Raw genomic sequence first — 22,942 nt, 5'->3', positions numbered from 1 at the left:
GAGATATGCCGAGCAATTTTGTGCCTATAGTTAACAATATTGTATTGGTGTACTTGAAAACTTAAGATGGTAGAGCTCATGTTATATGTTATTACAACCCCCCCCACACACACACATCCAAACCCAGCAAGACCCTAGGAGAGTTGTGGAGATGATGGATATATCTGTTACCTTGATCGTGGTGATAGGTTCATGGATGTATGCGTATATCTAAACTCATCAAATTTTATACATCAAATTTGTGTGTATTTTGTATGCCAATTATACCACTATGCAGCTAGGTTTTTGTAATATAGGTCAATGTCTTGGTTATTGAGAAAAAGGAGGACTTGAAAGGGAAAAATTCATGACACTCTCTCCCTGGCTCCAGTCTTTCCTGCTCAAATCCTTGTGGGAATGGAATATCAGTTGTTCTAAAATTCTTCTTTCATTATTTCATTCCCTTGCTCAGAAACTTTTGATACTGTTTCACTTCTAAATGGAAAAAGTTCCCCACTCCTAACATAGCACTCAAAGTTTTTCACAGTCTAGTCTCAGCCTTTCTTTCCTACCTTCTCCTAGCTATGACCATCTCTAACAACCTCCCCTCTGAACGCCATTGATTTTGCCGTGCCCTGGATGTGTCTTATGTCCTCATGCACTGAAGTATCTTGCTTCTAGAGAGCAGCAGCAGCTGCTTCTACTTGTTATAGGACAATAGCAGTCACGCGTTTGATAAATATTTGATTAATACATATCAATATTTTTCTCCTATGGCTGTCAGATCAGTGAGTTCATCCACTAAGCAAATGTATATTGGACCCCTACCCTTAATGGTCCCTCTTCCAGTTGCTGGCATGCAGCAGTGAAAAAAGCAGAGTCTCTTCTTCGTGTGTGTGTGTGTGTGTGTGTGTGTGTGTGAGAGAGAGAGAGAGAGAGAGAGAGAGAGAGAAACTTTATTTTTTGTGGGGGAGATAAGCAATGTAAAATGCACAAACATATACAAAATAACTATGTCATGATGATAAGTTCTATCAAGATAAATCATGCAAAGGAAAGAGAGCGATGGCAGTGCTATCTTAGATCAAATAGAATATGGTAACCCTATGTATTAAACTAACATTTAGATCTCAATAAAATGAAGTATCTACGCAGATATCTGAAGGAAGAACACTTCAAGAAGGGAAATAGCAAGTGCAAAGGTCCTGAGGTAGGAGCAGCGACCTTGTGTTCAATGATTAGGAAAAAGACCAATTTAAAAAACAGACAAACAAAACAGTTTGGGTGGAATCAAGTAAGCAAGTGGGAAAGGAGAAGGAAAACAGGTCAGAGAGATAGGAAAGGGTTTCTGTAAGCCATGGTAAAGAGTTGGGATTTTATTCCAAGTGAAATGGGAAACTAGTACAGGGTTTTGAGAGAAGTGATATACCTTTTCAAAGGGTCACTCGGAGTATTCTGATATTCTGTGAAGAATGGACTTGAGCAAAGGCAGAGACAGGGGAAATCGTTAAGAAGTAGTTTGGGCAGGAGACAACCAACCTGGGCCAGGATAGTGGCAGTGGAATTGGTAAGAAGTGACCAGATTCTGACTATAATTTGAAAACTGAGCTGACAGTGTTCGATGATGGAATTTCACATGGGGTAAGAGAAAAGTAAATAAGCCAAAGATGATTCAAGGATTTTAGCCTGAAAAAATTAAAAACTTGTGCTTTCATTTGCTGAGTTGGGGAAAGAACAAGGAAGTGATGGGGTGATGGAGACATGAACTAGAAATTCAGTGTGGGGGGTGCCTGGGTGGCTCAGTTGTTAAGCGTCTGCCTTTGGCTCAGGTCATGATCCCAGGGTCCTGGGATTGAGCCCCCAATCAGGCTCCCTTCTTGGTGGGAAGCCTGCTTCTCCCTCTCCCACTCCCCCTGCTTATGTTCCCTCTCTCGCTGTGTCTCTCTCTGTCAAATAAATAAATAAATAAATAAATAAAATCTTTAAAACAAGTAAAATAAAAAATTTAAAAAAAAAAGAAATTCAGTTTGGGAATCTTAAGTTTGAGCATCCTCTTTGTGGTAGAAGCTTAGAGCCCCACCCCATCTCTTACTGGCCCACCCCAGAATTCCCCTGCACGTGTGATGGCCACTTCCTGTGTGCTAGGTCAGCTTCTCATCTGAGCCACCTGAACACCTTCTCCAGTACAAAGGAGCTTGCTAGACTGTGTGAATCACCTAGAAGGGCTTGTGACCAAGGACTCCCAGGGGTAACTTGCATGCATTGAGGGACTAGGAAATATTTATACACCCCAAATTCCACATTCTGCAGAGGGGCAATGCCAAGGCATGTCAGTATCCCTTGGAAGGTCCCCAAGAAGACTGAGTTCCATTTACCCACAGCTTATTAACGCACACTTTATTGACTTTCTTCTCTTCCTGCTCCCTAACTTTATATAATTAGCTCGCCACCTCCTCTCTAAAATAAGCACACATGCCAAGACTTTGCAGGGTCTGCCTGGGAGAAATTTACCCTAACACTACCAGAGATTGAAAAGGAGACAGAAATACTCTTTAGGACATCAGGGAAAAATGTCAGGGATGGAGATACAACTGGGAAGGATTAGTCTTTTACAAGCTTGTTTGAAAGCCTGTTGCCAAGATCTGAATATGGGTAGGTTCCTACACATACTTGCTTCTTCCCTGGCGCCTCATTTCTCTTTTCCACATGGACACAATGATGCTCTCAATGAACAGTCTGAGCTTTTAGCAGAAGCTACAGCAGAATTTCTAGATAGTATAGTTTGAATAGTGATAATAATTTGATCACACCTAAGGGGTTCTTGAGGACTCATATTTAATCTGCAATTGCATAGGAAGCACATTGTTTTTACTTTCCCTATATATTTATTTGGGGTGGCTTTGGAAAAACTGTTGGAGATTATGGAGGGCTACCAAATGCCATCATTTGGTTGCTTTTTAAATGTGGTTTGTGCTAACTCATACTTGTTCACCACCTTGGCTCAGGGTTCAGAAGCATGACTGGTATGGCACAGTGTAACCAGCAATAGACGATGTGAAGACTGCACTCACTTCCAATCAATTGTTAAACTGAATGTGAAGACAAATCACTCTCTCTCCTGTTTTGACTCAGACAAGGCACGACTCTTCTTATATACATTGTATCACATTTCAGAGTAATTTCCCCGATTGCAGGAACATCCTCCAGAATTTGGTTTTTCCTGATGAGCAGTTATTCAGATACTTTTATTTTATTTTATTTTTTTCGAAGAGTTTATTGATTTATTTGACAGACAGAGACCACAAGCAGGCAGAGGCAGGCAGAGGGGTGGGAGGAGGGGGAAGCAGGCTCCCTGCTAAGCAGAAAGCCCCGATGCGATGTGGGGCTTGATCCCAGGACCCTGGGATCATGACCTGAGCTGAAGGCAGAGGCTTTAACCCACTGAGCCACCCAGGCGCCCCCAGATACTTTTTAAATCAGAGAAATCATTTATATGAATGGAATTTTTAAATTCTAACTGAAGAGTTAATTCCAACATCTAAAAATACCCCCACTTTCACATTTCTAAAATGATAATATTCTTATCATTGGCTCTCACATGAAGTTTTAGGTGACTGATACATTTCCAAATGGTACTCATACAAACATTATATAAAATAGATGGTCCTATATATTTTTTATTATTTATTTATTTGACAGAGAGAGAGATCACAAGTAGGCAGAGAGGCAGGCAGAGAGAGAGGAAGGGAAGCAGGCTCCCCTCTGAGCAGAGAGCCCAATGCGTGGCTCGATCCCATGAGATCATGACCTGAGCCGAAGGCAGAGGCTTAACCTCCTGAGCCACCCAGGTGCCCCATAAATAGATGGTTCTATATTTTTAAGATAAACAGGAAATATTTGATTTTTGAAAGTATTCCCCAATTTTCTGTACTCAATTTTCTTTTGTCAAATTGAGAAACAGAGCAAAAGAACAAGTTTCTGAAGTAATGGGGGCAAATAATGTTGATTTCTTATTTTAAGAAGTTCTTTCTAAAGCTTTCCCGTTAAAAAACACAACCGTGTGAAATATTTATGTACACCTTTAATAACAGTGCAATACCGTGTCTGTGCATCACCTGTGCACACATATCTGTCTTCTGTAAGGTTTAGAAGTCAGTCAACAGATGATGAAGTCTAAGCAGATGTTTTCATGGCTGGTTGAAGCTCTTGGCTCTTTCTTTGGGTGAAGGCACAGTCATGAGAACCTCTCTTCACAAGGGGGCGCTGTGCAAACAGCTAGCTCTTTTCACTGAAGAGCGTTTTCTCACAGATTGGCTTGAAGCGCCTCTGAATCTGTAACAAGTTCTGCAGCGTTTTTGCTTTTTTCTGGCTCTAATTCTTCTACCTCTAGGGGGCAGACTGCTCTGTCCTCTCTAGTGAAAAGTCTGCGGACCCCATCATGCTGTTTTTCATCGGATTTTAAATCAGATCATCATCAATGTTAAATGATGTGTATGCTTCCCTGGCTTTCCAGCACTTCTCTCTCTGACCCTTTACCACCTTGGCAACATGGAAATTTTAAGACATACTTAAGTTAATGTAAATTCAAAATTTTTATTCATGGACCCTTGGTTGAAATCTAATCAAACTAGAAAAAACTCCTAGGAAAAAAGAAATTTTACTATCTGAGTTTCAAGTAGCCTATATTTAGTTTTATATTATTGAAAAAGTAATTTCTATTTGTTGTAGAAAATATGAACACTATAGAAAAGAAAGTTTAAAAATACCTACAATCCTAATACCCAGCCATAACTCTATCAACACTTTGGTATGTATTTTAATTAATTGGATTTAACTGTAAAATGCTTGTCATGAGTGATTAGATTCTATTTAGTATTAGCAGTTTCATAATGCATTTATCTTTCATTGAAATACTGTTGATATATAACACTGTATATAAATTATAGTGGCCCACATGTTGATTTGATATATTTATATATTATAATATGATTGCATTATAGCATTGGCTAAAACCTCTATCCTTTCATATAATTATCAGTTCCTTTTTTTGTGTTGGGACTAATTAAGCTAAGTCAATTAGCTAGTTTGATGGTCATAATAGAATATATTTATCTATAATCACTGTGCTATGCACCAGATTTCCAGGATTTATTAACTAGTAGTTACAAGTTTACATGCTTCAACCACACCTCCCCTATATCTCCATCCCCAGCCTCTGGTATCCCCTATTCTACTCTCTGCTTTGATGAGTTTGACTTCTTTAGATTCCACATGTAAGTGATAACATACAGTACTTGTCTTTCTCTAACTTATCCCACTTAGCATAATACCCACGGCCTGTCCATATTGTCACAAATGGTGGTATTTCCTTCTTTCCAATGGCTGAAAAATATCCCATGATGTGTACACACCACTTCATCCTGCACTTGTTAACAAAGTATTAACACTAGCATCTTGAAAAAGCCACTGCATGCTTTTTATAGCAATATTTGCTATTCTCACTGGGCTGCCATAATAAGGTGGTATTAGAGTAGAAAATATACATCCTTAAATGTACCTAAAGAGTTGATTGCCTGAATCTGAGATGCTCCACAGTCCGTGGAGCACCTGAAAGCCTCAGCTTTGGGCAAAACTCTGCAGTACCTGCTTCTTGATTGGATTCCTTTTCAAGTATCAACTCCAAAGGTGAGCTGAGAGTATTCAATACTTATTTGTGTCAGTTTTCAGTATCATGGAGACTAAAATTAGGTTTGCTCAGTCACTCTTGTGATCATTTGAACTTGACTTGCATGGCAAATTGTTGAGAAGGTAGCAAGCTGACATTTCCATAGGCACATCAAAAATAGTAGATGAAAAACAGAGTCATTGATGTTGGGATTTTTCTATTTCATTTAATACTGAAGTAGAGTCTCTTTCTTATCCTTAATGAACTAGACTTTTCACTTATATTCATGAACAGAATATAACAAGGGATGTCTGGGTGGCTCAGTCATTTAAGTGTCCAACTCTTGATTTTGGCTTCAGTCATGACCTCAGGGTCATGGGATGGACCCCCCACCATGGGTCTTCCTGTTCAGCACAGAGTCTGCTTGGATATTCTGTCTCTCTCCCTATCCTTTTTCCTCTCCTCCCACAAAGCACCTGACTTACACATTTTGTAGGATATTTTGTGTCATATCAATAACTAGGATATTCCCAATTATCTCATTCCTAACTACCTGACTAAACTCATAATTTACTAAGAATTATGGTGCATAAAACATTCCAAAAACATATTACCTAGGATTAAACTGGAGAAGAACTTCATGGTTGACCATTTTATCACTTTAATGGATATTGATTTTGATAATTCATAATTTTTGATCATATCTTTAACATTTACTTTTTTTTATCATTAACTTATTTTTTAGCAAGATTTAAGAATTCAAGTTTGCTATGTTCTTTATATTACGTAGAAAAGAAAACCCACATTGTCTGCCTGTAAAAAATCCACCCTGTATTTTTTTTTTAATTTTATTTTTTATAAACATATAATATATTTTTATCCCCAGGGGTACAGGTCTGTGAATCGCCAGGTTTACACACTTCACAGCACTCACCATAGCACATACCCTCCCCAATGTCCATAATCCCACCCCCCTCTCCTAACCCCCCTCCCCCCATCAACCCTCAGTTTGTTTTGTGAGATTAAGAGTCACTTATGGTTTGTCTCCCTCCCAATCCCATCTTGTTTCATTTACTCTTCTCCTACCCCCTTAACCCCCCATGTTGCATCTCCTCTCCCTCATATCAGGGAGATCATATGATAGTTGTCTTTCTCCAATTGACTTATTTGGCTAAGCATGATACCCTCTAGTTCCATCCACGTTGTCGCAAATGGCAAGATTTCATTTCTTTTGATGGCTGCATAGTATTCCATTGTGTATATATACCACATCTTCTTTATCCATTCGTCTGTTGATGGACATCTAGGTTCTTTCCATAGTTTGGCTATTGTAGACATTGCTGCTATAAACATTCGGGTGCACGTGCCCCTTCGGATCACTACGTTTGTATCTTTAGGGTAAATACCCAGCAGTGCAATTGCTGGGTCATAGGGTAGTTGTATTTTCAACATTTTGAGGAACCTCCATGCTGTTTTCCAGAGTGGTTGCACCAGCTTGCATTCCCACCAACAGTGTAGGAGGGTTCCCCTTTCTCCGCATCCTCGCCAGCATCTGTCATTTCCTGACTTGTTAATTTTAGCCATTATGACTGGTGTGAGGTGATATCTCATTGTGGTTTTGATTTGTATTTCCCTGATGCCGAGTGATGTGGAGCACTTTTTCATGTGTCTGTTGGCCATCTAAAATCCACCCTTTAAAATAGAATGAATATTAGAGCACAGAGACTTATAATTTAGGTTTACAATAATAATCTATAAATATCATTCAGATGAATAGTATTATAACAGTAAAGTTCTCATTGTTCAAGTCCAATATGATAATTTCCTATTAAGAAACAGTCTCTCTCTCTTTTTTTTTAATATTTTGTTTATTTGACAGAGAGAGATCACAGTAGGCAGAGAGGCAAGCAGAGAGAGAGGAGGAAACAGGCTCCCTGCTGAGCAGAGAGCCCTATGCGGGACTCAATCCCAGAACCCTGAGATCACAACCTGAGCTGAAGGCAGCGGCTTAACCCACTAAGCCACCCAGGTGCCCCAAGAAACAATCTCTTAAGAGGCACTGGATGGCTCAGTTGGTCAAGTATCTGCTTTTGGCTCTGGTCATGATCCTGGGGTCCTGGGGTGGACCTCTCCCTCTTCCTGCTGCTCCCCCTGCTTGTGCTCTCTCTCTCTCACTCTGTCAATAAATAAACTCTTAAAAAGAAAGAAAGAAGAAAGGAAGGAAGGGAAGAAGGAAGGAAAAAAAGAAAGAAAGTCTCTTAAATATTACCAGCATAATATAAGTGGTAGATGCCCAGGTGTTCATTTAAAAATTTTTTCAACTTTTATGTGTTTCTGAAATTTTTCATAATTCTATTTTGGAAAAAAAAAATCTCCTTTTGTTGCAGCAAGAATCATATTTTGCATTTTTTTTTTTCCTGAAACAAGTTTTATTTGCCCCGTCAGTTTTGTGTTTTAAACATCTGCAGTTTGGCTCGTTCTGGATTAAGGTCGGGCTGTTGCCCTATTTATGGCATGCTTATTTTTCTTTTGATTTGTATAAGATGCCTAGGGACAGTTTGCCAGTTTCAGTGTTGTGAGCACCACTGATAACACTTTCTTGAGAAAACGTTAACCACCACAGGTTACAGAAATGTTTTTATGAGGTGAGATTTCTCCCGGTTGCAGACCTCTCCAAAGAGGGACTGGCTTCCATTTTCCTTTGTATTCCCAAGCACCTAGCACAGATTTACACCCACGGTTGGCCCTAGTCATGAGACAAGAGCTTCTTTATAAATGCGTCTCTCCCGCCACCCTCCCAGTTTCATATAATACTATGAATTGACTGTCAGAGAAAGTGTTTCCCCTGGGCCAGCTGCTGAGGAAAGTATTTTACCAAAAATATCTCATTTGATCTGTTTTTAATGTTGATCACCTAAAGAATCACCTTCTCCTTAATTGTATTAATTTTTTTCATCAACAAGACCTCAAGCCATTTTCTATAAATTCTATAAATATTTTACATCCCTTTTATAAATATTTTATATCCCTTCTCTACCTACTTCCCTGTCACTTTTGAAAAATGTAAAACCGAGTCCAGTTTCTTATAAGGCTGAAGTTTCATCTTTGGTTCAATCAGTTCTAAGTCTGTTTGGGCATGATTGTCTTCTCTATTACTTACTGGCATGCATGTAGCATAGCACTTGGCATATCGTAGATGCCTACTATGTATTTATGAGTGGATAGAAGGGAAGGAGGGAGAAAGGAAGGGGAGGAAGAGTTACCCGTTGAATAAAATTTCATATGGAAACTACTTTACTATAGGCCATATCTTTAAGGATTTTGTGATTTAGTTAAGCTCACTCTTAGAAATACCAAGAAAAGAGGCGCCTGGGTGGCTCAGTGGGTTAAAGCCTCTGCCTTTGGCTCAGGTCATGATCTCAGGGTCCTGGGATCGAGCCCCACATCGGGCTCTCTGCTCAGCAGGGAGCCTGCTTCCCTTCCTCTCTCTGCCTGCCTCTCTGCCTACTTGTGATTTCTGTCTGTCAAATAAATAAAATCTTAAAAAAAAAAAAAAAAGAAATACCAAGAAAAATACTCACTGCCCCAAAATATCTCATTATACTGCCATGGTTGGTTTTATTTATTTGATGGCAATTTATTTTGTTTTCAAATGTAAATTCAATCCCTTAATACTTAAGTATAATGTATATCAAACTAATACAGATATAATTTAAATCAGCATTTGAATCAGAATTTGCTATAAATAATTTTACTTCATATCACCTGACCAATGAAAAACAACCATACCTTCTCCAATTTACTTCTACATTTTAAAGGCAGTGAATTTAATAGAGGAAGTCTCTAACTTAGAAATAACTTATTTTCCAAAATTTAGAGGTAAGCTAAAGTTTCAGTCAAGGCTCATTATTTACCATTTACCAAACTTGGGCAAGTCACTTAACTCTGCTGAACCAATAGAAGTAAAATTAGTGATGGCAGTAGAAGAAAGGGCCAGAATGTGCCCTATTACCTTATTAATGCCCTAATTGTATAAATGTCTATTATAAATGACTCAGGTGGTTTTGAGGGTTAGCTAGAAAATGGGTACATCCTGTTACAAAATAAAAACCAATAACACAAACATACTTTGCTTTCTTTCCCCGTTTTTGAAATACCCAGATTTCTATTTTAGCCCCTAGTGAATGGCTGCCATTGGTTAGACAGATTAAAATGTGTTTCAGTGTCTCTTGATGTAAACAATACAGAGGGTAAAGACAGAGCAGTACACAGGGCATTCAGGAACACTGACATTATCACTTTTTCTCAAGCATTGCCGTCCTCTGCCAGGCCTCCTCTCTCTCTGCCTCCATAACACTCTGGTTATCACAGCTGAGCTCACACGACCCTGTCTATCCTCAGCCTCAGTCCCCAGGCTCTGAAATTAGGAATTTAAAGAACTTGGGGAAGTCAGCTATGATGGAGACAAGATTTGAGATAGGCAGAACTGACCGGGACACATATCTCCAATGTATATTACTTTTGTGGCGTCAGCCAAGCTATTTACCCTCTGCAAACCTCAGGGTTCTCATCTATAAAATGGCCACAATAGGGGTACCTGGGTGGCTCAGTCAGCTGAGCATCTGATTCGTGTTTTGGCTCAGCTCATGACCTTGTAGGTCATGAGATCCAGACCTGCCTGGGGCTCTGCACTCAGCTGGGAGTCTGTTTGGGGTACTCCTTCTCCCTTGCTGAACTCTCTATGTAGAATGAATAAATAAATCTTTTAAAAAATAAAATAAAATTGCAAAAATAATGTCTATCTGAGAGTGTGGGTTAAGATTCAACAAGGTTATGTAACTATTGTACATACTGCCTGTTACTTCTGTGAAAATCCAACATCTTCCACCATGACTTATCTCTCTGGAGAAAGGGACCCACGGTCATTCACTCCTCCCTCAGTTATATTCTAGGCCTCTGTTGGCTAAGAGGATAGGTTTTCTCATTGGAAAGACCCCAGTCTTAGTCTCAGATCTCCCATTCCTTGGCTGCATGATCAGAGAGGCAAGTTACCTCAATTTTCTAAGCCTCTTTTTCTCTTGTCATAAAACAGAATAAAAATAGACTAAATTCATAGATACAGTATTATGGGGATGATATAAGGTATGTTATGCCCTTATCAAAATAAATACCAAATTAGTCATTGATACCATCTTAGTACAACAAGGAATTACAAAAGGATACCCTGACCTTGTGGTAACATTTGCTTCACAGACTCCGTCAATACCTGAGGAGTGTCAAGGTGAGGAATGGGACCTGGGGATAGCAGGGGTGACAGCAAGTACCCAGGAATGGAAAGTTCACGAATGTTAGCTCCAGTAAATGGATATCCAGATTTAGCAAGATATTGAACACTGTCATGGAAAAAAGTCACAGTGCCAAAGTTGAACACATGAGATTGTTGTTATTTAGAAGATTCTTGTTATTTGGGGTCTTTTTCTTTCTCCCCAGAGAGTGATTTTATTTCTCAGCCTGGTAATTCCATCACTGCTTTCACTTGTTTGTTAACATAGTTCTAAAAAACTGAAAAGAGGCCACTTTTGCCCTTATTTGGTGTGTGGTCAACAATGAGAGCAGCATGAGTTGGAGTCAGTGTTTCAAATGCTTTTGCAGTTAAACGACCTGTCTGCAACATCCCTTAAGTTTCAGAAAAATAAATAGAAATGTTTTTATATTTAGGTGAAGCTGAGGATTTTGAACACTTGTGAAAAATTCCATTAGCTAATTTTAGTAGAATTCCTTGTCTCCCCCCCCCTTTTTTTTTACTTCTGGTACATAGAACCAGGAGAGGGGTTTCATTCTGCAAATAAAATATTAAGATTTTGTTAAAGGACTAACTTGTAAAATATAATGGCTTGGTATTCTGTCCCTTTACATTTAGGATAAAAAGATTTCAAATAGAAAAAAAAAATACCCATCAAAATTGAAGATCGATACCCCTTTTGCACTGGCAAAATGGTATTGCTACTTACCATGTTTATGAGGTGACCCATTCTGCAGAACAATTTTGAACATTGGAAATGTTTCTAACAGTTAAAAAAAAAAAATTTCCTAGCTGACCAAAAAGCTTGACATTGTCAGTAGTAGTGCTTAAAACTTTGTGTGGTCTCAAATAAATAAATAAAATCTTAAAAACAAACAAACAAACAAACAAAAAAAAAAACTTTGTGTGGTCTCCTCAAAACACTTTTGTATAAATTACCCTATTCATTCCTCTCCAAATCTCTTTGCAGTAGTTCTCATTTGGATAAGTGAGGCATTGAAAATTTAGCAAGGTCAGGTAACAGTGCTCAAGGTCATGTAGCAAGTTTATGGCATGGCTGTTGCTCTAATACCCTCTATGTAATGCCCTGCATATTTGCCCAATGATGCTTCATCAAAAACCAAACCGAACAAACCAACCAAACAAACAGCAACAAAAACAATAAGAAAACCCTAATCTGAGGATAGGCCTATAATTCACTTGGTCATAACAGTGACAATATTTTTTTTTCTGGTTTTATTATTTTATTTATTTGTTGCTACATTTATGGCTTTGTCAGAGGGAGTATGTAAGGAAAGAAAAAATATGTAAGTCCTACCATGGCAAAATGTTTTGCCCCTATTTGGGAACACAAAAGAATGTAATAAAGGTGATGCATCTTCTTGTCAGAGGCCCTGAGGTTCATGGTTGGTTCACATAAACATTATTGTGACTTATTTTCCTGGGTTAATTGCTGGGCCCTGGGCATCCAGTGGGGAAGCAAACATGGTCTATATCCTTTAGATGGCTAGGTCTGTCAGGGAAGACTGATGTTGAATAAGTAGTGATTACAAATGTGCTGAGAGTGACAAAGAGGAAGTGCAGAGTGCTGTGGAGACTTCCCTTGATCTGGTAAGCAGGGAAGGCTTCTTGGAGGAAGTAGCTTTCAAAATGAAATTCTATAATCCACCTTTCACTTACTAGTCAATATCTAAGGAGAGGTGTTTTGTTTTTACCGTCTGCACACATGAATACAATATTGGAAAAGAAAAAGGTTTTCTGATTTTTAAAAATTTTATGCACAAAAAATTGGACAATCTGACAATTATTGACCCCAGAATATTTTACGCACATTAAAAACATCATGTTTACTTCTTTATTTCAGGTGATTAGCATATGTTAATTCGAAATTTTTAAAAGAATTTGACTCTATAATATTTCCTGTTGACTACTTAAAGAAATCTCTTCAGACTTTATCGGCCATCTAATAGATGCTTAATAAACATAAAATATATTTCCTTTCCTGTTAGTTTTTTCCTCCTTGATTTCTTTCCTTCAGTCCCCATTTACCCAAGTATTTAGAACAAACTCAATGTTTTTTTGGTTAGAAATGGTTTGACTTAATTATCTTCTGAATTGCTAAAAAGATCCTAAAATAATGTAGATGGAAACTTTAAATGTATAGTAAAACACTTGGATTCAAAATCCAGTTTTATTTATCTTCTATTCTGATATTTAACCACACCTCTTGTCAGTTGTTTTATTTTATGTCTTAATAATGTTAGCTCTTTAATTACATTTTGTTTCTGTTTGGGTCCTCAGACATAAAGTTTGTGTTTGTAGCCGCTCAAAACACAGAGCATGTTTTCCTAATGCTCTTAAGACTATGGGTACTATCAATTCTGTTAGCATTCTGTTAGCGTGACAATTTATAAAATAATTGTCCTCCATTTTAGAACACAAAACAATTGACCTCTAAATCAAGTAGGTACATGTAAGGTTTAGAATGCCTATTTGAAAGCAGATCAAGAAAAGGCTAGTGTTATTTTGCGACATTTCCATTTGGAGTAATAATCCATAGCTGAGGGGTGCCTGAGTGGCTCAGTCAGTTAAGCATCTGACTCTTGATTTCATGATCTCGCTATTGTGAGATAGAGTCCTGAGTTGGGCTGCATGCTCAGCAGGGAGTTTGCTAGGGATTTTTCTCTCTCCTTCTCCCTCTGCCCCTCCCCCCCCCAAAATAAATACATCTTTAAAAAATAGTTGATAGTTGATTTTGGTAATACATGAATGTAATAAAAACCACAGTTATGGATACCATATGAATACTACTTTAGAGAAGTACGCAAGTCCGGTTGTTAAATTTCCTTTTGGCATGCTCTTTTGCAATTGGTCACCATGAAAATAGAATTCTCACAGTGAAACTCCTGTCAGAGGTAGCTGATAAATGAACATGAAATGAGGTGGTTTGCTCCCAAGTTAACTTCTGCCACCTTCGAATCTGTGACCAGCCACGATTTCAAAATACAGCATTATCCTGGACCCTATCTCTGCCTGGTCTGGCTTCCTGAGACAGTGTATTTCAACATAATGCAACTCCACTAATGTAACTCTTTGTGTCTCTGAAGTTCAGCTCACCAACCCCCATCTGTCAAAGTAGCAGCTTGGTGTAAGCAAATGTCTATATGGGTTGTGTTTAAGTTTTCCACTTTTAAATTTGGGACTTCCAATTTGATTCATATTAGCTATCTCCTATAAAGGAAATGCTGAGTTTCTGTGTCAGACACCAAACCCCAAATTTGCCACTTGTAACGTCTGGAATCTTGGAACCAAAATCCCAGAAATATTCAAGAGGCAAAGAAGATGCCTTATATAGAGCTGCAGACCATAAGATCTGCATTATTGGGAGGAGGTGGGCAAGTTGTTGAGGTTTTAGGGATATTAGGAATTATTGGATAGCAATTTGGTGGAGACAAAATTTAGATTTCAGAATCTGGTTTTCCTGGAGTTATAAGCTGAGTTTCCAGATTGTAGAAGAAGAGATTGTCTCAGGGATGGAACTTCTCTGCCTCCAAATCCTGTTTCTACTAATATTCTTATGGGTAAAGGAGTGTTTAACAGTGACATGTTAAAATATTCAAAATATTACCTTATTTCTTTTTCTACCCTTTAATACATGTGCAGTGAAAGTTATAAACAACTGTTTAAAATGTGAATGACAGCAAAGGTTCATCCTAGCAAACACCTTATTTAATTTTAAATTTTTTCCAGTTGTCTAAATTCACGTCTATGAAGTACTAGCCAATCCTTCCAAAGGATATTGGTATTTATACTTGAAATCAAGCTTAATTTTACTTATGATTAATGTCAGAAATAAGTAGCTTATTTCTGTGACCTTGTTGAGACCTAGGAACCTACAGGGGGATTATATATAACTGTATGGAAGAAATGAAAAGGAGGCAGTGAGTAATTATTTCAGGAAAAAAATAACATTAACGTTGGAAGATACTTCTTGTATCCACATCCGATTTCACATTAGGAAAAAGGACCACATTTTCCATTTCCCTGGTTATCATTTTACATTTACATTTTTTTAAGATTTTATTTATTTATTTGAAAGGAAGAGAGCATAAGCAGAAGGGCAGAGGGAGAGAGACAGCAGACTCCCCACTGAATGAGGAGCCTGATGCAGGGCTCGATTCTACGACCCTAAGATCAGGTCCAGAGCCACAGGTAGATGCTCAACTGACTGAGGCACCCAGGCACCATTTACATTATTTTTATTCTGTTTAAAGATTCCAGTTGTCCAATGTCGAGAATCAGGGGACAAAAGAAGGAAGAAATACTTTGGCAGTAATGAAACAGACAACTTTGCGTCTCTTTTGCTGTACATTTCTTTTAGAAGAAGTTGGACATTCCACAATATCTTCATTCTGCATTATAATTATGTCCTGATGTTTTATCAGTCAGATGTCAGTTAATAGAACATTCTTCTAAAAATGTAAATTGGAATGGAGACAAAGACAGATGTTAGCCAAAATACCTATGACTGGCTCCAGTCTGTGCAGTCCATCTTGCCATGACCAGTATAATTGGGATAACAAAGCAAGTCGTGTTTTTTTGCTCCTAAAGTCATATATTTGGACTGCAGCCTTTATTTTCAGGACACACTGAGGGTCTTTCACCTTTAAAATGTAAAATGCCACCAGTGAGGAGAGTTCTGTCCTATGTAGAAAGTGAGAGGAATTCAAGTTAGCTAGTACCACCCCTCCTGCTCTCATGCCTGTCTGTGTGTTTCCCCCTCTCTCCCCACTGTCTCCCTGGACCTGCTCTCAGGGGCTCCTCCTCACTCCCCATTCTCCGGTGCTTTCTAACTTCAGTTTCAGATAAAGCCATGCTACCAAACACCAAGTTGTTCAGCAGCTTCCTAACTCTGCCAGGAGTGTTTGCATTTTCTCCGAGCTGTCCGATGTGGGAATCAAATAGTTTAAAAGAATGAAATGATAATAGTGAGATTTCATCCACCAAGAAGGGCAGACTCGTGTAGGTATAGACACAGGCACTTTCTTGGTCTTTCTCAAAGAATACCTGAAAGGTGGCCTCCGATTTTGCTCTTGTGGGATGTGTATCCATGTACAAAAGCAGCAAGGGGGGATTTGTGAAGCATGTGAATACTGATGGTTGATTCAGAGAGAACATGTCTGTTTATGAACTCTTGGCTCCTCTGAATTTGCTCTTGCTTAGTCAGCTCTCTCCTACTTACTCTTGGAGCCCATCTGCCAGATAACAAAGAGGTAAAACTATGAAAATGTTTTCTATTGCTTCTTCACAAAGCTGATATGGAACCTGTTGCGCTCTCAAGAACCCCTGGTGTGCCAGATGCTGTTGGGAAAATAAGTGTCCTATTTACTTACTTGAGCTTTCATAAAAAGTACATGAATGTTTTGGACCCCTTGGCTATGTCAGAGATAGACAGGGTGGTATGGGTCTCCAAATTTGGCACATGTGATGACCATCTGTAAGTTCAACTGTCGGCCCATTTTGTCCAGCTCAGAGCAGGTTAAATTCACTCTCGGGCGCTCCAAGCCTCTCTAATCTTATCTGAGAGAAGTGGAGTTCTGCCTTGGTTTACAGTTGAGGTCACCCGTGGGGCATTGTTTAGAAAGGGACTGATGGAATTATGCTGCACTGTTAACATTAAATACCACTCCATGGTGAGGAGTGATGACGGCATCGGGGTCCTTTGACTCCTTGCGTACAACATCTTGAAATATGCGCCTCCCTGAAATGTGCTGGACTCATAAAACATGTGAAGGGCTCTGTTTGGCTTTCATCATTTATTTAATTTGAAAGAAAGTGTTTTAAGGGATTTATCAGGGAGTTAAGAAATGTTTCTAAGGACTAGGAAATGAACAAGGAAAATTGATCTTTTTTGTCAAAGCCATGCATTATAATTCCCTCTCCAAGGTGACACGCCATCTCCTTGAGGGAAAAGCTGCCAAAAGCTTTGAAAGTGATCTGCCTGTTTTCTTCCCATATCGACTTGCAGGGAGATGCTGGTATTTCAGGACGATTAAATCCTTGTAAAAGTTTTGCAACTAATGATGTCCATCCCTGTTTCTAAGAGAAGTTGGAATAAAGAAAATTCTATTTGGCATCTAGTTGTGTGAAATGTAGTAATCTTTGTTGAATTCCCCCATTGTAGATATGTAATTACTTTTTTTTTTTTTAACAAAGGGCCCTCTGTTAACCTCTTTTTTTTTTTAAACTTCACACTTGATATAAAGGTTCACCCACATTCAGTCATACTTTTCATTGTGTGTGTATGTGTGTTTCGTGCTTTTCAGGAGTGGCATGTGACTATGCTGTTTAATCAGGACTATATTTAAAAACAAATTTGTGAGAGTGTGTTGCTCATATTATTAATGAGATAAGGTCTGAGTGAAGCAAGCTCTGTCGCAAAGGGCAAGTGTCATGCAGCAGGAAGTCCTGGCCATCCCTCCCACCCCTGCTTCAGCCAGCCTGCCACCTCCTTGTCAGCGCATACCTCCACACAGAGGAAATGCCCTCACTCAGCCACAAGTGCCTCCTGCTCAGCGTGGGGCCCTCAGGCCCCCGGGCCCTGTACCAACTCTGACTTTCTGCGGTTTCCAGCGATCCTGGCACCTTCCTTACAAATGGCTTTTCTTTGGGATCCTCAGGGAGTCACAGTGCCAGGACCATCTCCCAGAGCCAAAACAAGATTGCGTTTCTCAAAGTCCTACAGGTATCACTCTTTACTTTTTGTAGCTGGGAAGAATTTTTTAAATCAGTCTCTGTAGCTTTAGCCCTTCCGTCCTCACCCCACCCTCCGAAATATGCTTTTGCCCCGTGTTGATCTATTTAACTCCTAACATGCATTGTTAGCTGTATACGAAATATGAGTGACCAAGAGATGAACCTGAAAATAGTCGGGGGTATGTGGGAACCTGAGAAGTAGCAGGAAGTTAACGAACTCTAAAAGCTAATTTTGAGTGTTAAATGGTGAACTTAAAAAGAAAATAGCATTCTATTACTGGCATCTGGAAAACAAGAGTATTAGCATCCCTGATGGAGTTAAAAGAGTCAACATTGGTCGTGCTAACTTTCAGTTAACCCTTTAAATGTTAGGAACGGTATCTTGCTTGATTGAACAGGCAATCAAGCAATAAAAAGGAAATACTACTGTCTTGTTTATAAGGGTTTCCGGGCACATTTACATGGAAAAGTTGCAACTATCCCTGGAATCTAGATAGTAATTTAGTGTTTTAATCTTGTTCAGGAGAATTAGATACTATAAAATCAAAATTGATGTTCTGTTAATCGTTTCTTTCTGAAGATTTCTATAGAAATCATATGAAAGATCTTGACTTTATGATCTCAATAGATCATCAATGACAACTTTGTTTTATGTCCAAGTTAGCTTATTTTAACGAAATAACTAGAAAAAAGAAAGAAGACAGTGAGGAAAAAAAAATCTTTGATTTCCTTCTCTCCTGAGTATTCTAGCTATTTACAAGGAAAAGATTGATTCTTCACACTTTTGTTTGTTTGCTTCTGATTGGTTAGTCTGTAAGCAGTGAAAGCTATTTCAGGAAAAGCAAATACAGCTGAAACTGTTTGCAAAGTTTTGAGAATATCTTTCTTATTTAGACCAAATGCCACATATCTGGGGACTACTTGGCCTATATAGAAGTATGCATTAAATTTCGGTTATAATGTCTTCTAATTTACTTGCATAAAAAAACATTTGAATTTTGCTTTAAAATAATTCATGAGAGTAAATTCATGGGAGACAGTATGGAAAATAGTGTCCTCGGAACTTATTCAGGAACTGTAAAATCAGAGAAAGCAAATTCTATAATTCACTTATAGGAACAATGCATGAGCAAATTTTGACCACGATAAATAAAAATTGGCAGCTAAAAGTGTAGGTAGTGATTCCATTTATTTCTAGTTCAAAACAAAGGAAATACCATTTATTTTTTACTAATTATATTAACTTATTAGTTATAAATACAGTAAAACAGTAGAAATGATGCACCCTACTATACATTCTACTGAATGCACATCTCATGCTTATTATTTGCATCTCATGCTTCTTATATACTAAGTTGTATGCTCATCAAAGATTTGTAAACATTGCAGTGCTTATTTCCAATAGATGGTGACCTCTCGACTCTCCTCATCATTGAGACCTGATTACAAGTCCCAGGATATCATACATGTCTAGCTACTGGATAGTGTGAAAGGACTAGCATGTGGCAATAGTGTTTCAGAAATCTCAAAAAAAATTCAATTTAAGCTCTACTGTATGATTTGCAGATACATTATGAAACTTGCCTTCATCTGGCAAAGTTATTTCATTGTCCTTCAGTCAAATTCCAGTCCTTTCCATAATAAAACAAACACTGAGATGTGTAAGGATGAGTTTTCCATGGATTTAAGTGCCCTTGTTGGTAGTTCTAACACGCCTTTTTCCTAGCAAGAGGTTAGAGTGACATCCTGACTCACCATCATGGGCCTTTCTCTTTTGGAGCTTGACAGACCTTGTCCCTCATCAGTTTGCTTTTAATTTGTGTGTGAACCGCACATGTAATAAACAGTTTTACATACTGTCTTCACTATTCTTTGGGTCCTCTTTTGTCTCTCCATTTGGACTATAAATCCTTTGATGCCATAGGCTCCCTTATATGTGACAGGAGTGCCATTAATGCATATTTGATGAAACATCTTGCTATACTGTCTTAGTTGCTATCACCGTTTTATTTTGAAAGTCAACTTGTTGGGGTGCCTGGGTGGCTCAGTGGGTTAAAGCCTCTGCCTTCGGCTCGGGTCATGATCCCAGGGTCCTGGGATTGAGCCCCGCATCGGGCTCTCTGCTCAGCGGGGAGCCTGCTTCCTCCTCTCTCTCTGCCTGTCTCTCTACCTACTTGTGATCTCTATCTGTCAAATGAACAAAAAAAAAAAAAAAAAAAAAAAAAAAAAAAAAATCTTTAAAAAAAAAAAGAAAGTCAACTTGTTGAATAATCAGGGCCTATCACAGGCCAAGCGTCCAGTGGAAGGTTAGGGAACTAGGAGGGCAGATGGCCACTCTGGTCTTACATTTTCAGAGGTCTGTCAGTGTTCAAAAAGATTATGCATTCAATACAGCGGTATACTGACAATAATGAAAAAATATGTTTATTGTACAACTATAAACTTTTAACAGACCACACCATCTCAAATGAACCACAAATCAATATATGCTTGTATGTGCACCCACACACACAGGCACACACACACTTAAATTCTATAGTTACCTAGTGAATAGCACATTTTTGTTGCATAGCTTTCCTAGAGTTAAAGGTATTAAACTGATTGATGTAAACATATAAATTTTCCCACAACTTTGCAATTCTATTTTTGCATTTTTTTAATATATGAGATCCTTAAAACATGTACATAGCTTAAGCTTACCATGACCTTTGAGAGGCTTTGAATATGATTTTACTATTGAAACTACTGAAATAACTGGTCATTTGCCAAAAGTTCTTCATTGAATTTCTCCTTTATAAGACTGTTGGTTTAAATGAAATATTGTATATTCTTTAAGTCCTCAATTGTGGCTAGTATAATATAATAGTATAATTTTTTTTCCTTTGAGATTGAATGGATGTGAATGCCTGATATTGGTGGTACACTTAACTTTAAACTGGAGTAGTTTTCTTTGGTGTTATTTCCCCTTTCTTGTAACATTCAGGGTTACCAAGTCTGTAACGTTCAGGAAAACCAAGTCTATAATATGTGAAATTCAGTTAAAGAGTCTGCTTTGTTAAAGTAATAGCATATTATATGCATTGAATGAGTATTCATCCCTGAGAAATACGATTTTGGACAGTTATTCAATGCTTAAAATAGATTTGAGAGTGGTTTTTCAGCAGTGACAAATTTTTGTCTTTTGTCGGTAAAATGTGTTATTATAAAAAGCCAAATATGATTGATATATAGCTTATTAAGCCAAATTTTATTTGATTCGGAGAGAGAAACAGAGGATTACATACTTAGGAGGCTTATTTTCATCTATGGATCTGGAATGAGTGCCAATCCTTATTTAGAGCCACTCCTCTCCTATCTTTTAGAGAGAGAAGGGAATGGTGTGTTCATCACATTAAGTTTGAGGAAATAATGTAAATGAATGAATTTACGTTGGAGTTTTAAATATAGTACCTAAAAAAAAAAAAAAAAAAAGGAAAGAAAATGCTCTGGGAAGGAAAGAAAGAATAAGGAGTAAGACTTAGCAGGTTGGTGGATTCTGCCAACTCCCCAAGGGAACTATGCTGGGACATTTTGTTTTTCTAAATGTTATTGTTTAAAAGTATACTAACATTTAAGGAAACATTAAATAGAAAGCTACCCTTCAAGAGATGGTCTTGTCTTCCAACCAGAACAAATCACAAAACTGTCTGCTTTCTCTCTTCTCAGAAAGGGACCTTAAAAAAAAAAAAGAAAAAAAAATTGGGTGACTATGGGGTGGGTGGTATGCAAATAGAAGAGAAAGTCATCCAAGGTACATTTAGGACAGAGATGATTCCACTAGCATCCCATAGGCCAGAAGCAGAAAACAGTTCTTGTTTTCCCATCTCTTATGCTAATAGGGTTCGTGGGATATATTAAATAATTGAGTCTCCAAAACTCTCCAAATCTCTTTTTTGCCAGTAGTTTCAACATCAACATCCCTCCCCCAGCATTTTAACAGAGCTGCCAAATAGGTGATTAATTAAATGCATGTAAGCATACTTGTACCTGTTGTAGAAGAGCTAATGAGTGAATTTTTTAATGAGAAACAGACCAATCAGTGAAAAGGAGAATTAACAAGCAATCAGATGGAGAAACAAGAAGCACAAGTGATTTTGAGCCATGGAAAGATAAAGCCATATTTACTAAAACAAAAAGCCTTCAATGACTTTAAATCATCCCTATACTCTTAGAAACTTACATTCAGACCTGCGACTTGGATCTGGACATTTGATAATAACAAATATGAACAAAAACAAGAGGAGAGTGTGGTTTCAACGACTCTGTTACCACGAAAACCTGAGCAGTAGCACGGTCAGTTGTTGATCTACTACCGACTAGAAATGCAGGCGGAGCCAAGGCCTTAGGAGGGGAGATGGGGGCCACCAACAGATCAATATGCTGGGTTGTAACTTCCCAGATTTAACATTCATGCCGCCCATGGCATAGCAGTTTTTAAAGCTTTTCAGATATAAATGGCATGATGACTTCTGTCTTTAATGCCCCATGGCTCATCTCATTTGATTCTATAGGGAGGAGAATGGGACACTTACCACTGAATAGGAGAGAAAGAATGGAAGGTTCAGAGATCAGAGACCACACAGACACAGGAAGGCAGTGAAATCTGGAATAATACTAAGTAATAACTGAATAATAAGATCTAATTTCTAGTGGCACTTTGTGCCATGGCATGTTCCTGGTAATGTACACATTATTTCATTTCATCTCACAAAACAACCCGATGAGGTAGATCTAGTATCATCTTTATTTTAACAGCTGAGGTTATTTTAAGAGTTTAAGAAATGTGCCCAAGTTTGATCCCCGGCAGTTTGTCCTAGAGCCTAGACTTCTAATAGTCTCTCTGCTCCCTCCAGTTTCCTTACCATATCTTCCCATGACCACACAAGGAGTTCCATCATGAGAAGTGCTATTCTAATAGATTGATGTCCTCCTCAGATCAACTCAGAATCTTTCTCTGGAGAAAGAGGACCTTGTAATTTGATGTAGAACATGGCTTAGTAGTCAATTAAAATATAAATTTACTAAATAATATCTGAACTATCAGCTAACGTAATTGATACTGGTTTAAAGTGTTGTTAAACAAGAGCCTCAAAATTTAAGTATTTCTTGGGGCACCTGGGTGGTTTAGTCGGTTAAGTGGCAGACTTTGATTTCTGCTCAGGTTATGATCTTGGGGCTGTGATTTGAGCCCTTCCTCCAGC

At 38.3% G+C, this 22,942-nt stretch overlaps 1 protein-coding gene across 4 annotated transcripts in view; it reads left to right on the top strand.

The window, feature by feature from the left end:
* Window positions 1-22,942, top strand: part of LOC111156885 (phosphodiesterase 4D) — an 887,389-nt gene that overhangs the window by 513,086 nt on the left and 351,361 nt on the right. The window contains exon 1 of one of the 4 annotated variants that reach the window (XM_022518029.1): window positions 17,588-17,691. The exons of the other annotated variants lie outside the window; for them this stretch is intronic. Coding sequence (XP_022373737.1) covers window positions 17,603-17,691 — 89 coding nt within the window. The 5' untranslated portion in view covers window positions 17,588-17,602. Of the gene's footprint in view, window positions 1-17,587; window positions 17,692-22,942 lie in introns of those variants that run through there. 4 annotated transcript variants of the gene reach the window in all.

The sequence above is a fragment of the Enhydra lutris genome, unplaced genomic scaffold (assembly GCF_002288905.1).
Source record: "Enhydra lutris kenyoni isolate GAN:26980312 unplaced genomic scaffold, ASM228890v2 scaffoldscaffold50, whole genome shotgun sequence".
NCBI lineage: Eukaryota > Metazoa > Chordata > Mammalia > Carnivora > Mustelidae > Enhydra > Enhydra lutris.
This window is presented reverse-complemented; position numbering and strand designations above follow the sequence as displayed.